At 42.1% G+C, this 13,863-nt stretch overlaps 1 protein-coding gene and 1 pseudogene across 1 annotated transcript; one reads left to right on the top strand and one right to left on the bottom strand.

Annotated features, from left to right (window-relative positions):
• Nucleotides 1–269: 269 nt before the first annotated feature.
• On the bottom strand, nucleotides 270–1,277 carry Zfp42 (ZFP42 zinc finger protein). Its single transcript, XM_038329120.1, has 2 exons — nucleotides 764–1,277; nucleotides 270–700 (listed from the first exon to the last, which is right to left on the bottom strand). The coding sequence occupies exons 1-2, from the start codon at nucleotides 1,206–1,208 to the stop codon at nucleotides 270–272; spliced, it is 876 nt and encodes a 291-aa protein (XP_038185048.1). The 5' UTR covers nucleotides 1,209–1,277.
• A 1,768-nt stretch (nucleotides 1,278–3,045) lies between these two features.
• LOC119811619 lies at nucleotides 3,046–3,614 on the top strand (annotated as a pseudogene).
• The last annotated feature ends 10,249 nt before the right edge of the window (nucleotides 3,615–13,863 follow it).

The following is a 13,863-nucleotide window of genomic DNA, read 5'->3' as shown; positions in this document are numbered from 1 at the left end:
TTTTCTACGAAGTAGGCAAAAATCATCACATTCAATAATGCAGCACATATATTATTAAAGATTATGCTTCTGAAGTAACTCCAACATTGACTTTTCCGTTGAAACTACACCATGAAATAAATGTCCTTAAAATGGTATAATGAAGCATAAAGAATAAGTTTGCTTTCTAGAGTTGCGAAACTCCCAACAAATATTCCACAATGGTGGTCTCCCCATTGACAGATTCTTCCATTAAGACCACCCAGCCTGAGGACAATCTGTCTTGGTCTTCAGCATTTCTTCCCTGCCTTTGCATGGGTGAGGATGTGAGTTTTCAGATTATTTGACTGAATAAAGCCCTTGGCGCAGCCGTCAAAGGGGCACACGAAGCGCTTATCGCCAGTGTGGATGCGGATGTGGGTGCGCAGGTTGAAGTCCAGCGAGAAGCGCTTCCCACAGCCTTCGAAGGTGCACTGAAATGGCTTCTCTCCATTATGCACCAGAAAGTGTCGCTTTAGTTTCGAGCTCTCGGCAAAAGCTTTCCCACACTCTGCACACACATGCTGACGGGGACCGTGAACAAGCATGTGCTTCCTCAGGGCAGTTTTGTCCCTCAGCTTCTTCGTGCACCCGGTCTGAGGACACTCCAGCATCGATAAAATGCCACGGGATTCACCACCCTTTGGCTTCTCTCCAGTGGATCCCGCAAGCAGCTGAGGATCTGATAAATCAACTTTCGGTATTTTCTCAACAGGGAGCTCCCAGCTAGTCATGGACTTGGAACACCCGAGTTCTGAGTCTGCTCCAACAATCTGTTGAGGCTGCTCTTGCTTAGCCTCCCTTTCCTCCTGTTTTGTTCCCTTAGTCACATATTCCAAAGAACTTTCAAGAAGGGAACTTGCTTCAAGAACCTGGCGAGAAAGGTCTTGTTCGGCTTTCTCTAGGTTTTCAAAAGATTTAAAAAGCAAATCCTCTTCTAAAATAGGTTCAGAAAACTCACCTCTGATGATGCACTCTATGTAACCATCGGGGAAGTCATCGTCCTCAATCTCGGGGTTTGTTTCACCGTACATATCTTCATCGTGGATGGTGTATGTTATATGGAGAGGTCCCATGCTTGTCTTCTGGACTTGTTCCACCTCCTCTTGTTTTGCGTTTGCTCTGAGGGATTGACTGCCCAGGTCTTTCTGGCCACTTGCCTTTGCCATTTTCTTCACTTCCTTGCGCATGTTGCCTCGGCTGCTTCCTTCGTGAAAGATGAGTGTTAATCACTTCCCGAGAGTGCTGATCCAGAAGTCACCCCCAGGAAACACCTGCCTTAGATAATAACCTAAAGTTAAAACATATTCCAACACTACAGCAACTGTGCGGAAATGATGTCAGTAAATGGTGTACAGACAGTGGGATGATAGCTCAGCAGGAAGTTGCTGGCCCCTCAGAGTTTGATCCTGGGACCCAGGTAGTAGGATAGAACCAACTCCCATAGACTGTTCTCTGACCTCCACAAGTGAGCCATATTTGAGTGAACACATGTATGTGTGCACAAACATAGACTCTCTAAATAAAACGACATATACCTTAAAAAATGGTTTACCACATGATCATCTCATTCGATGCTGAACAAGACTTTGAAAAACTCCAACACTCCTTCATGAAGTTGTGGAGAGATTAGGGATACAAGGGATATACCTAAACATAAAAAGGGCAATTTACAGCAGGCCAATAATAGCCAACATCAAACTAAATGAAGAGAAACTCAAAGCAATTCCACTAAAGTCAGGAAGAGGAAAAGGTTGCCCACTCTCCATATCTCATCAATATAATACTTGAATTTCTAACTAGAGCAAGACAACTGAAGGAGATCAAGGGAATACAAATTGGAAAGGAAGAAGTCAGAGCATTAGTATTTGCAGATAAGTATACATATGCAACCCCAAAAATTCTATCAGGGAACTCCTACAGCTGATAAACACCTTCAGCAAAGTAGCTGGATACATTAACAACAACAAATCAGTAGCCCTCCTACATACAAACGACAAACAGATCGAAAGAAAACAGGGAAACACCCTTCATAATATCCTCATACAATATAAAATATCTTGGGATAACCTTAGGTAAGCAAGTGAAACACTTGTATGACAAATACTTCAAGTCTTTGAAGAAAGAAACGGAAGGTTTCAGAAGATGGAAAAATCGCCCATGCTCATGGATTGGTACAATTAACATAGTAAAAATGGTCATCCTACCAAAGGCAAACTACAGATTCAACGCAATTCCCAATAAAATCCCAACACAATTCTTCACAGAAATTAAAAGTATAACACTCAATTTCATATGGAAAAAGAGGAAACCCAGGATAGCTAAAACAATATTTAACAATAAAAAAGAACTTCCGGAGGTATCACCCTCCCTGATTTCAAGCTCTCCTACAGACCTATAGTAATAAAAACCATATAGTATTGGCATAGAAAGACAGGTGGATTGACAGAATGGAATTGATGATCCAAAGTTAAGTCAACACACCTATGCACACCTGAGTTTTGATAAAGAAGCCAGAAATATACAATCAAAGAATGCATCTTCAAGATGGTACTGATCTAAATGAATGTCGGCATGTAGAAGAAATACAAATAGATCCATGTATTTCCATGGGCAAGACTCAAGTCCAAGTGGATCAAAGATCTCAACATAAAACCAGATCACTGAACCTGGTAGGACAAAGTGGGGAGTAGCATTGAATGCATCCACACAGGAGACAACTTCTAAACAGAACATCAATAGCACAGGCATTAAGATCAACAATCAATAAATGGGACCTCAGGAAACTGAAAAATTTCTGTAAGGAAAAAAGGACACAGTCAATAGGACAAAATGAAAGCCTACAGAATGGGAAAAGATTTTCACCAAATCCACATCCTATAGAAGGCTAACGTCCAAAATATTTAAAGAACTCAAGAAACAAGACAGCAATAAACCAAACAAATTAAAAAATACAGTACAGCTACCAAGGAACCCAAGGAAGAGGGCATCGGTGTTCATGGTGACTGAATGAAGCCTGGTGACAGGATGGCTGGGCACAGGTTGGTGTTGGTGTTAGCAGATCTGCACATTCCACACCAGTGCAAGAGCCTGCCAGCTAAATTAAAAGCTCCTGGTGCCAGGAAAAATCCAGAACATTCTCTGCACTGGGAACCTTTGCACCAAGGAGAGCTATGGCTATCTCAAGACTCTGGCTGGCTATGTCCATATTGTAAGAGGAGACTTCAATGAGAATCGGAATTACCCAGAACAGAAGGCTGTGACTGTAAGGCAGTTCAAGATCAGTCTAATATGGACACCAAGTTATTCCACGGGGAGACGTGGTTAGCTTGGCCCTGCTGCAGAGGCAGTTTGATGTGGACATTCTTATCTCAGGACACACAAATTTGAAGCATTTGAGTATGAAAATAAATTCTATATTAACCCAGGTTCCACCACTAGGGCATATAATTCCTTGGAAACAGATATTTTGTCATTTGTCCTGATGGATATCCAGGCTTCTACATTGGTCACTTAATGTCTATCAGCTTACTGGAGATGACGTGAAAGTAGAAAAAACTGAATACAAAAAAATCTTAAAGCTAGGCTTGTCTTGATCATTTTGGTTTTCTTCCATTTCCTTGTTCAAATGAATTAAACTCCTAAGAGGCACACAGTTGTGTCACTTGTATTTTGAACTAAGAGTTATCCTCTAATACCAGTTGCTCTAAGCTTCTTGTAAACTATAAAAATATTCTTAGCTTGCAGTATATGGTTTCTAAGAAAAGTCCACCATACATACAGTACAGGGTGATTAAGAAAAATTTATCCTTGTAAATACCTTCCTAGTTGGTATTTGGACTTCATTATAAAACTAGTGAATGAAGAGAATGAATCCAGAATTTCTGTATGATTTCTCTTCTCTAGTAATATCTTCCATTTTTAAAAAAAATGTGGTACAGATCTAAACAGGAATTCAAAATAGAAGAATCTCAAATTGGCTGAGAAACACATTAAAACATTAAAGAAATGTTGAGCATCTTAAGTCATCAGGGAAATATAAATCCAAAGGATTCTTGATATTCCATCTTACTGAATGGCTAAAATCAGCTGGGCGGTGGTGGCGCAGGCTTTAATCCCAGCACTCAGGAGGCATAGACAGGCAGATAGCTTTGAGTCTGAGACAATTTTCTTCTACAGAGTGACTTCCAGGAGAGACTCCCAAGCTACAGAGAAACCCTGTCTTGAAAAACAAAACCAAACAAACAAAAAAAAAAAAGCTAAGATCAGTAACACAAGGGACAGCTCAAGCTGTTGAGGATGTGGAGCAAAGGGATCACTCCTCAATGCTGGTGGGAATGCAAACTGGTACAACCAACAGGGAAATCAATATGGTGTTTTTTTTTTTTTTTCCAGAAAATTGGGAATGGATCTACCTTGAGACCCAGCTATACAACTCTTGGACGATATGCCCAAAAGATGCTCTATCCTATCTACCACAAAGACACTTGCTCAGCTACGTTCATAGCAGTTTTATTCATAACAGTCAGAAACTGGAAACGACATAGATATCCCTCAACCTAAGAATAAATAGAGAACTCAATGGAGTACTACTCAGCTGTTTAAAAAATGATAATGATATTGCTTTTCATACCAGGACAGGCAAGCAGAGAGGCAGAGGCAAGAGCGGGAATCTCTGTGAGTTCAAGGCCAGCCTGGTATACAAAATAAGTTCTATGACAGCCTGAGCTGTTACACAGAGAAACTGTCTTTAAAAAATAAAGAAAAGCAACAAATAACAACAACAGCAATCAACCAACTTTGGGAGACAGAGGCAGGCAGATCTCTGTGAAGTCAAGGCCAGCCTGATCTACAAGAGCTAGGGCTGTTACATAGAGAAACCCTGTCTCAAAAAAAACAAAACAACAACAACAAAAAAAAAAACCCAACCAAACAAAAAAAGACACCATGAACTTTTCAGGCAAATGGATGGAACTAGAAAAACAATCATCCTGAGTGAGGTAACCCAGACCCAGAGACAAAAAATGGTATTCTGTCAATGCTAATCATGCTACAATCCAGTCTCAGAGAGGGTAAGTAACAAGACTCAAGTGAGGGGTGGATGCATGGATCTCCCTGGGTAGGAAGGGAAGAGAACAGATTTCGTTAATGGGGGTGGGTGGGTGGGAGGGTATGGGAACAGGAGGGATCAGATGGAAGAAGGGACAGAAGGAGAGAGTACTGGAATTGGGGTCATTTGGGGGTTGATGTAGAAATTTAGTGCAGTGGAAACTCCTTGGAATCTATGAAGGTAACCCTACCAAGGACTCCTAGTAATGGAGGAATATGGAGCCTGAACTGGCCATACTCTGTAACTGGGCAAAGCTTCCAGTGGTGGGAAAGGACACCAACTCAGTCACAAAACCTTTGACCTATATGCTAGGGAAATGGTGGCTCAGAATTTGTGGGAGTGGCCAATCACCATGCCTGACGCTGCCTGGATGGCCAAGAACAGGAAACTGAATAGCCCAGAGAATATAGGGCAGAAACAAATATGACTGGAAAAAAGCTGAACAGGGGGGTGGAAGGATTATAGGAGCCAGAGAGGTCAAGGACACAAAGAGAACTCTGCCCACAGAATCAACTAAACAGAGTTCATTAAGGTTCAGAGACTCAATTGGCAATCATGGAGCTTGTATGAGTCTGGACGCTACGTTCTCTACATTTATACCATGGTTGTTAGAATGCTGTATTTGTGGGACTACAGTGGGGATAGGGAGGCAGAGGCATGCGGATTTGTGAGTTCGAGGCCAGCCTGGTCTACAAGAGCTAGTTCCAGGACAGGCACCAAAGCTACAGAGAAACCTTGGCTGGAAAAAAGCCAAAACAACAACAAAACAGTAGGGGTAGGGGTGTCTCTGATTGTTTTGTCTGCTCCTGGGACCTGTTTCCTCCTACTGGGTTGCCTTGTCCAGTCTTGATATAAGGGTTTGACTCTTGTTATGCCATGTTTGCCTGATATTCCTGAGAGCCCTGCTCTTTTCTGAAGGGAAAGGGAGGAGCACGAGCTCTGGGGGAGGGTGGAGGTGTGGGCGGGCTGTGGTACTGGGAGGAGTGGAGGGAGAAACGGGATAGGGATGCACTGCATGAGGAAAGAATAAATAAAAAGGGGGAGAAAAAGGTTCACAACTCACTTTACAAAAAAGCTTAACTTACACAAACATCTTAGACTAGAAGAAAATGAATTGTAACCCTGAACACACCTGCATGACTGGAACTCTCCAGTGGGTGACATGGCCTCACTGCTAGTACTGACTGCATACTCAGTATGGTGCCACCCCTATTTTAGACGAAGCATTGCTCAGGACACATCAGCAAATAAACATACAAAAAAATGCCTTAATAGCACAAATCTTCATAAGCATACAAAATAACAATTGTGGACCAGGGATGTGGCTCAGCGGGTAGAACGCTCAGCTAGAGCGCACAAAGCCCTGGGTACAATCCCCAGCAGAGCATCAAAGGACTGTGAAGTAAGACTTGTAACCCCAGCACTGTGGGAGGTAGAGGCAGGGTGTCAAAAGTTCAAAGTCATCCTCAGCTATAGAGTTAAAGACCCTACCAGGACTACATGAAACCCTACCTCAAAAAAACAAATTAAAAATAAATAATAAAGTAAGCAACGCATGCCAAATGCTATTAAGTTGCAAACTCTGGTATGAAATACTAATTTGCAGAAAGTTTAAGTTTGCAATTTTAAAGAGAACTCAGGCAATCCTACGGTTTGGTCAGTTGCAGTTGATGAAAAGACTTGGAGGCAGCGGAGTGAGACAGTCCTGCTTTCTTTCATAGGTAGGAGCGGTGGATGGGAAATGTAATGAGGCTTGGAAGGCACATGGCACAGTCCACAGCACACAGTAAATGCTGGGCATACATGTGAGTTAGTGCTATTTTTTTTTCTTGTTTCTCATTCTATCCTGGATCCTACTGCTTTAAGTGGGGTAGGAACAGTAGTTACTATTATTGTTTGGTACAGAGTCAGCTATAAGCTTGAACAGGCCCCACGTGTCTGTTTAAACTATTCAGACTTCTTGAAATGAGAAGCAAAGAGTAAAAGGAATGAGGATGTTGTCACAATAAAATAAGGAGGGGCAAAATTTCATTCCTGGACTGGAGTTTGCTGGCCTATTTTCTAGAAGATTCTCTGGGATCCAAAAAGTAAAACACAAAATTGATGGAAACCCAGTGAATTTAAGGTATAATAAAGTCACAGGTCAAAAATTTGGTCTCTATTTTTCCATTATTTTTTAAAAAAAAAAAAAGACCAAGAACAAAGCCAAACTGAAAAAGCAAGACCATTTAAAGTTGCAGCATAGATACACTGCTGTTTTTCTACGTGCCTTTTGCTTAATGTTCAAATCATGTGCCTGACAAAAGATATCTTTATTGTTCTGATGTCTTCCAGTAGGAACAGAGAGTAAATGCTCTTTAAACCAGGGAAAATGCGAAAGCTGCGGGATGATTATTAACAGCTTAACTACTTCGAAATGGTCATGTTAGTAAAAAAAAAAATCATCCCAACAGAGATGATGAACAAAAAAAGATGAATACAGCAAACAAAAACAAAGCACATTTCAACTGCTGGGGCCAAGAGCATCCCCCCCACACACACACACACATACCACATACCTATTCTTTGTCATTTAAACCGATGACATAATTGAGAAAGGCCATATTCAAGAATATTTAACGAGCAAAATCATGTCATGATCATATATATCTAGGCTGGTATAAAAAAGCTGTTCTCTTCATCAGCTCAACTAAAACAACTGCAGTTTGGTTTGATTCTTTTCTCCAAGCTCCTCTCTTGCCACTTCTAGTTCTCCTTTGCTTAAAGAGTTTACCAATAGGGAGTTTAGTCAGAAAATGCTTTTTAATTCTTGCATGGTTAAACCCATCATGGGTCAGGCCAATAAATCACATGTTAAGGTCAGCAGCGCCCAAGAATATATTTGAAAATATGAAGTAACGTGTACAGGGATTAAAAGCTAACAACCTTCCCAAGCACATGCTTAGGAAGTATTTCTAAACAGCCAACTAGGAGCCGGGGCTAAAATACTCACACTGATCCTGTTGAAGTTATCCTCCAAGCACTCAGAATCGGTCATTCTCAAATATAAATTTTGGTAATAAAGCCTCATGCCAACAGTCCTCAGCTATAAGAGCCTAAAAAGCTACAGGAGTCTTAAAAAAAAAAATAACCTCGATAATAGAGCTCGCCAGCAAGAAGGCTCTATAGAAGTCACCTCCTGCCAGTGACACACATGGGACTCCGACTTTCACTTGCACTGGACTGCATTTAAGCACACGAGCATGTAAGTGTTTGCTCACACACACACTAAATACAAAACATAAAATTAAAAGGAGAGAAACTTCAAAAATAAAATCTGAAAATGCTGTTTTGTAGCTTGTGGATGTCCTGGAGCAGTCATTCCTATTGAATGTCCGGAGAGCTGACAAGCACATTCCCAGGACTTGCACGCGAACAAGAACTGGATTCGGTCTCCACAACCTGTCTAGTGCAAGGATGCATAGCAGATACAATAACCCATTGTCACACATGTTCTGGGAGGAACGGGCTGGCTGGTATTTCTCTAAGGCTGGCCAAAAGGGGCAAAGCCAAAGCCAGAAGGCAGACAGCCACCTTTCCCACATCACACTTATTTTTTAAGACAGGGTTTTTTTTTTTTTTTTTCCCAAGCCTCAAACTTGTTATGTAGCCAAGGACGATCATGAACTCACAAACTCCCAATCTTCTTGGGTGCTGGGGTCACAGGTTGTTTTAATTATTCTAATTTTAATTAGTCAACCATAATAAACTCTCCCTAGAATACAGGCACCCCACTACTGCACTGCATCTTCTTCTTTTTCACAAATACACCAAGGAATGTTTTCTGGCATTGGTAGTGTGCAGGAATACACGCACCTACATTTCAGATTTCTGGTTAAACACTGCTTCCTCAGAGCTTCCCTTAGGTGCACTCCCAAGCTAAATGTTCCCCAGCTTCTTATGGTACACATAAGAACACGGTTCTTGGTATTGTCTGGAAAATAGGTTCGTCTTACCTGCTGGCTGGACTGTACATTCATTCACTCTACCGAGAGCAAAAGCCTGTCTTCTTTGCCAAGTACCAGAGCTTAGTCCATTTCCCTATGAAAACAAGTTTATGAATATGCATTAGTTATAGTCCTGGTGAGGCCTGATACAGAAATCTTGAAAAAAAATTAATTCAGTAAGCATTTACTCACAACTTTAGACATTTAAAATGAAAAATTTTTCAAGAGTTGCTTGCAAATGCTATTTAGATAGAATATTTCCTAACAGATCAAAGCCAAAGAAATATTTTATGAATATATCACCATCTAAATATAGCATTTACTTTTCTTCATTAGGTTATTCATCAGATATTTTGAGCATTACGCTACCCCTTACCCAATATGCAATCTTGGGTAGATTGGCAAATTAAATTAAGGTGGTGATTTTTTTTTTTTTCCTAGACAGGGTTTCTCTGTAGCTTTGGAGCCTGTCCTGGAACTAGCTCTTGTAGACCAGGCTGGCTTCGAACTCACAGAGATCCGCCTGCCTCCACCTCCAGAGTGCTGGGATTAAAGGCGCGGCACCACGCCAGGCTAAAATGGTGATTTTTTAAGCTGTTACTATGTTGTGCAGACTGGCTTGAACTCACCACCTCCTGCCCCTACTTTCCAAGTTCTGAAATTACAGACGTGTGCCACCAAGCGTGGCCCAATAGCTTCTAATTAGTCACAGTAATCATACATTGTTCTAGCGGCTCAATATAAAGAATGAAAAGTCCACAGTTAACACGGAGACACGCTTTCATAATGTGGGGAACACAGATACGAAGCAGTAAACAAAATAGTTCCTGGTAGAGAAAAATACTCCGGGAAACATTTGTATGAGAGACGGCACACGGAAGAGAATCCACCTTTGTAAGGACCATCTAGGAAAGCTTCCAAAATGCCAGTCCCCTCGGGGAAAGGTGAGATTAGGTTTCCCAAAACGCCCGCTTTAGCAAGCCATGTGCATTCACTGTAAAGGGGATTTGATGTGGAACGTCAGGAAATACAGTAATTCCGGATAAAGGTAAGTACGGAAGGAAGCCATGTTGACTACAGGGGGAAGCCATATTTACCAGAGATGCCGTAATTCCTTGTTCTCCCCCGTCTGGTTTTTTGAGACAGGGTTTCTCTGTGTAGACTTGGCTGTCCTGGAACTTACTCCGTAAAACAAGCAGGCCTCCAGCTCACAGAAATCCTCCGGCCTCTGACTCCCGAGTGCTGGAAATAAAAGCATGCGCCACCATGACCGGGATAAAGCCGTAATTCCTATAAAACAGGGACCGGAAAGACGCAGGCAGAGTCCAAGCGCAAAGGATGCCGGGAATTCTACGGAAAGTCATTTGCGTTGCATTTCAACAGCGAAGGAAACCACTACAGGCTTGCAAAGGAGCAGCAGGCTCTAGTTTAAATTAAAGGATTATTGTGGATCTACTATTGAGAGACAAGAGTGAAAAGAGAACTCCTCCGGTAATTTGAGAACCAAGACCTGAAATGCACAGAGGGCGGGAAACCAGGAAAACATTCTTTCCAGTTTGCTGTTTGATTGAAAAACGGGATGAGGAATTTGAAAAAAACGAGCTAAGGAAAACAATAAAATAAGCTGTTTTATTTTGTTCTCCTGGAATTAATCTGGCGGAATTTACAGAGGTAAACGTTAAGAGAAATGTAGGTGCCCTGTAGTCACAATATACATTTTTGTTTTTCGAGACCAGTTTCTCTGTACCTTTGGAACCTGTTCTAGAACTGGCTCTTGTAGACCAGGCTGGCCTTGAAGTTCCTCCTGCCTCTGCCTCCGGAGTGCTAAGATTAAAGGCGTGTGCCACCACCGCCCGGCTAAATATTTTAATATAAAATAATTCTACGGGGCTGGAGAAATGGCTCAGTGGTTAAGAGCTTTGCCTCCTCTTCCAAAGGTCCTAGTTCAATTTCCAGCAACCACAAGTGTTCACAACCATCTGTAATGAGATTTAGTGCCCTGAATACCTAATAAATAAATCTTTAAGAAAAAAAAGTTCTAGCTAAATAATTCGATGAAATAAAGGTCATGAAAATTTGAAACAAAATTTAAAACACAACTTCGAGGAGATTCCAATCAGAATTTCGCTTTCTTAATGTTTATCTACTTTGCTCCTCAATCTGTGTTTGAAAAATTGGTGGCCAATAGCTCAAGGTAGCGGGAAATCGATGCAATCTGAAAGCTAGCAGAATTTTAGATGTCAAGCCTAGTTTAACACCAAGTTGCAGAAGTCGAAACTCTGAATTTAGGTTTTCAAACTCTTCCCTCTCTCCTTGTAGCAGAAAAACAGACAAAACCCAGCCGTTTCATGAAGCAAGACTTACCTAATCCTTCTGCGATGCGCTCTGATACCTCCTACTCCGGTTCCTTTCTGAAATCCCAAGAAGAAATTGTCACTCGTACCCGGAGCAGCCGTGGAAATCTCCCCAGCCTCGAACTCGGCTATTTGGACCCCTCCAGGGTTTCGGGCGGACGCGCTCTATTCCAGCCACACTTATCTGATCAGTCCCCCTACTCCGCCTTCCGCAGGCTGAATTCCCAAGGCTAAGTGGTCCAGGTGAAGGGGGCGTGGCGGGGGCGTGGCCCTGGGCCCAGGTGAGCCACCCGGAGCGGGTCCGCGTCCTAGTTTAGGGTGTGGTCAGCATGGGAGGACCGGCGGAGGCGGCTCCACAGCAGAACAGACCAACGCCTTTTCGGAATCTCCTGCCTTAAAACTGTAAATTCTCAGGACCTGTCTACGAACTCATGACACACGTGTAACCAAATTTACGCTTTAATTACCCTATGGAAAGAAATCAAAGCAGAGAATACCGTTTCTGCCTCCTAAACACACGTCCAAAACTTCCTTTACACTTTCGACTCATATCCACTCTGGATCCTGGCCTCCCCTGATCGCGACTTTAGCCACGTTAATTTTTTTTTCCCCTCTTAATGTGACTGTTGGAAACCCCGCAAAGCAACACAACTCATGTTGAGAGCGTGGATCAACCGGCGTTCACCACTGACTACTGTCTAGTAAAATGTACTAGTTCGTATAAATACACCGGCACCATTAAAAAAAAAAAAAATCTAAATCAATATTTAAGAACCTCTTACATTTAATTGAACCCGAAGCTTTTCTGTAATTTACTTGTCAGGGCGGAGTCAATCATTTATTTTAGTTTGCTTGCTTCTTTGTGAATAAAATTTAATTGTGAAATCGAAAAGGACAAACTTTCCACTGGTGAAATAAGATTCTTACTCTGTGAAGGCTTTTGCATTAAGTGCCCCTCGTACATCTGAATGGAAGTTGAAGAAACCTGCCTAACCAGCTTTCTTCTCCCAGGGGCAAGCCCTCTTGAGGTGAATTTCTGGTAGAAGGGAGAATAAAGAACTGTTTTCCTCCTGGTTTCTGTACCTCATTGTGGCTTTTTTACAAAGCACATAGGCAAATTCTCAACAAATTCTCAGACCACGTTTGCATCTACCGCTGTGTGTGTGTGTGTGTGTGTGTGTGTGTGTGTGTGTGTGTGTGTGTGTTCCCACGCGCACGCGCATGATAAAAATGTTAGTAGTTGAAGCCAGCCTTGGTAACACAGTGAAGTCCTGTTTCAATTTTCTCCTTGCTTAGGTTTTTAGGTTTCAAGAACAAATACATCAAGGAGAAAGCAGAAAGCTTTTCTTTGACCCAATCATTCAGAGCCAGAGCCACTCCCTTTTGTTATCAAGTCCTTACCTTCAACTGTGAGACTCCTAAGAACTAGATTAACAACTTCTTTATGCAGGATTTTGTCGGCCCTCTAGTTTGTATTAGGGTGAGGCTGTGGCTAGGGAGGGACTCACAGAAAGAGAGCACCCGACAGCCTGCTATTCCAGTCCCATACTCCACCACACACAGCCATTATTTTGTTGTTGTTGCCTTTTGTTTTTCAAGACGGGCTTTCTCTGTGTAGCTTTGGAGCCTGTCCTGGAACTTGCTCTGTAGACCAGGCTGGCCTCGAACTCACAGAGCTCCTTCTGCCGCCTCTGCCTCCTGAGTGCTGGGATTAAAGGTGTGCGCCACCAACCCCCCGCTTCACATGAACTTTGTTTAAGGGAACTTTGGTTTCTCCAAAATGAGTTAGGTAATTAAAGAACACAAGAAAAGCAGGCTGTCTTTTCCCGCAAGGGAGGAGTGTATTAAATACAAATTTTTCCAGGTTTGATGGGTGGTGCTTGTAAACCCAGTATTTGGGTGGCTGAGACTGTAGAGATGATTTTGAATTGAGAAAAATCATAATGAGTTCCAGGTTACCCTGGGTTATAGAATGAGACCTTGCTACAAGCAAATAAACAAATAGCAATAACAAGACAATATTCAGGCCGGGCGGTGGTGGCGCACGCCTTTAATCCCAGCACTCGGGAGGCAGAGGCAGGAGGATCTCTGTGAGTTCGAGACCAGCCTGGTCTACAAGAGCTAGTTCCAGGACAGGCTCTAAAGCTGCAGAGAAACCCTGTCTCGAAAAACCAAAAAAAAAAAAAAAAAAAAAAAAAAGACACAATATTCATATTGCTGAAATTTTATCCATTTTAATTCTTCTAACAATAATATCCTGGTCATTAAAATATATATTCTTGGGGCTGGTGAGATGGCTCAGTGGTTAAGGATAATTGTTGCTCTTCTAGAAGACCCAGGTTTGATTCCCAGAACCCTGATGCTGCTCAAAATTATCTGTAACTCTAGTTCCAGT

Source organism: Arvicola amphibius, chromosome 4, assembly GCF_903992535.2.
Source record: "Arvicola amphibius chromosome 4, mArvAmp1.2, whole genome shotgun sequence".
Lineage (NCBI taxonomy): Eukaryota > Metazoa > Chordata > Mammalia > Rodentia > Cricetidae > Arvicola > Arvicola amphibius.
The sequence above is the reverse complement of the archived record's forward strand: the minus strand, read 5'-3'. Positions and strand labels throughout refer to the sequence as shown.

What these genes read in the sequence shown, in the direction of transcription:
- Zfp42 (XM_038329120.1), bottom strand. Translation starts at nt 1,208, where the DNA reads ATGCGCAAGGAAGTGAAGAAAATGGCAAAGGCAAGTGGCCAGAAAGAC. An exon ending in AGCAGACTCAGAACTCGGGT is followed by an intron (nt 701 to 763) that starts GTTCCAAGTCCA and finishes TTGATTTATCAG; the next exon opens with ATCCTCAGCTGCTTGCGGGA.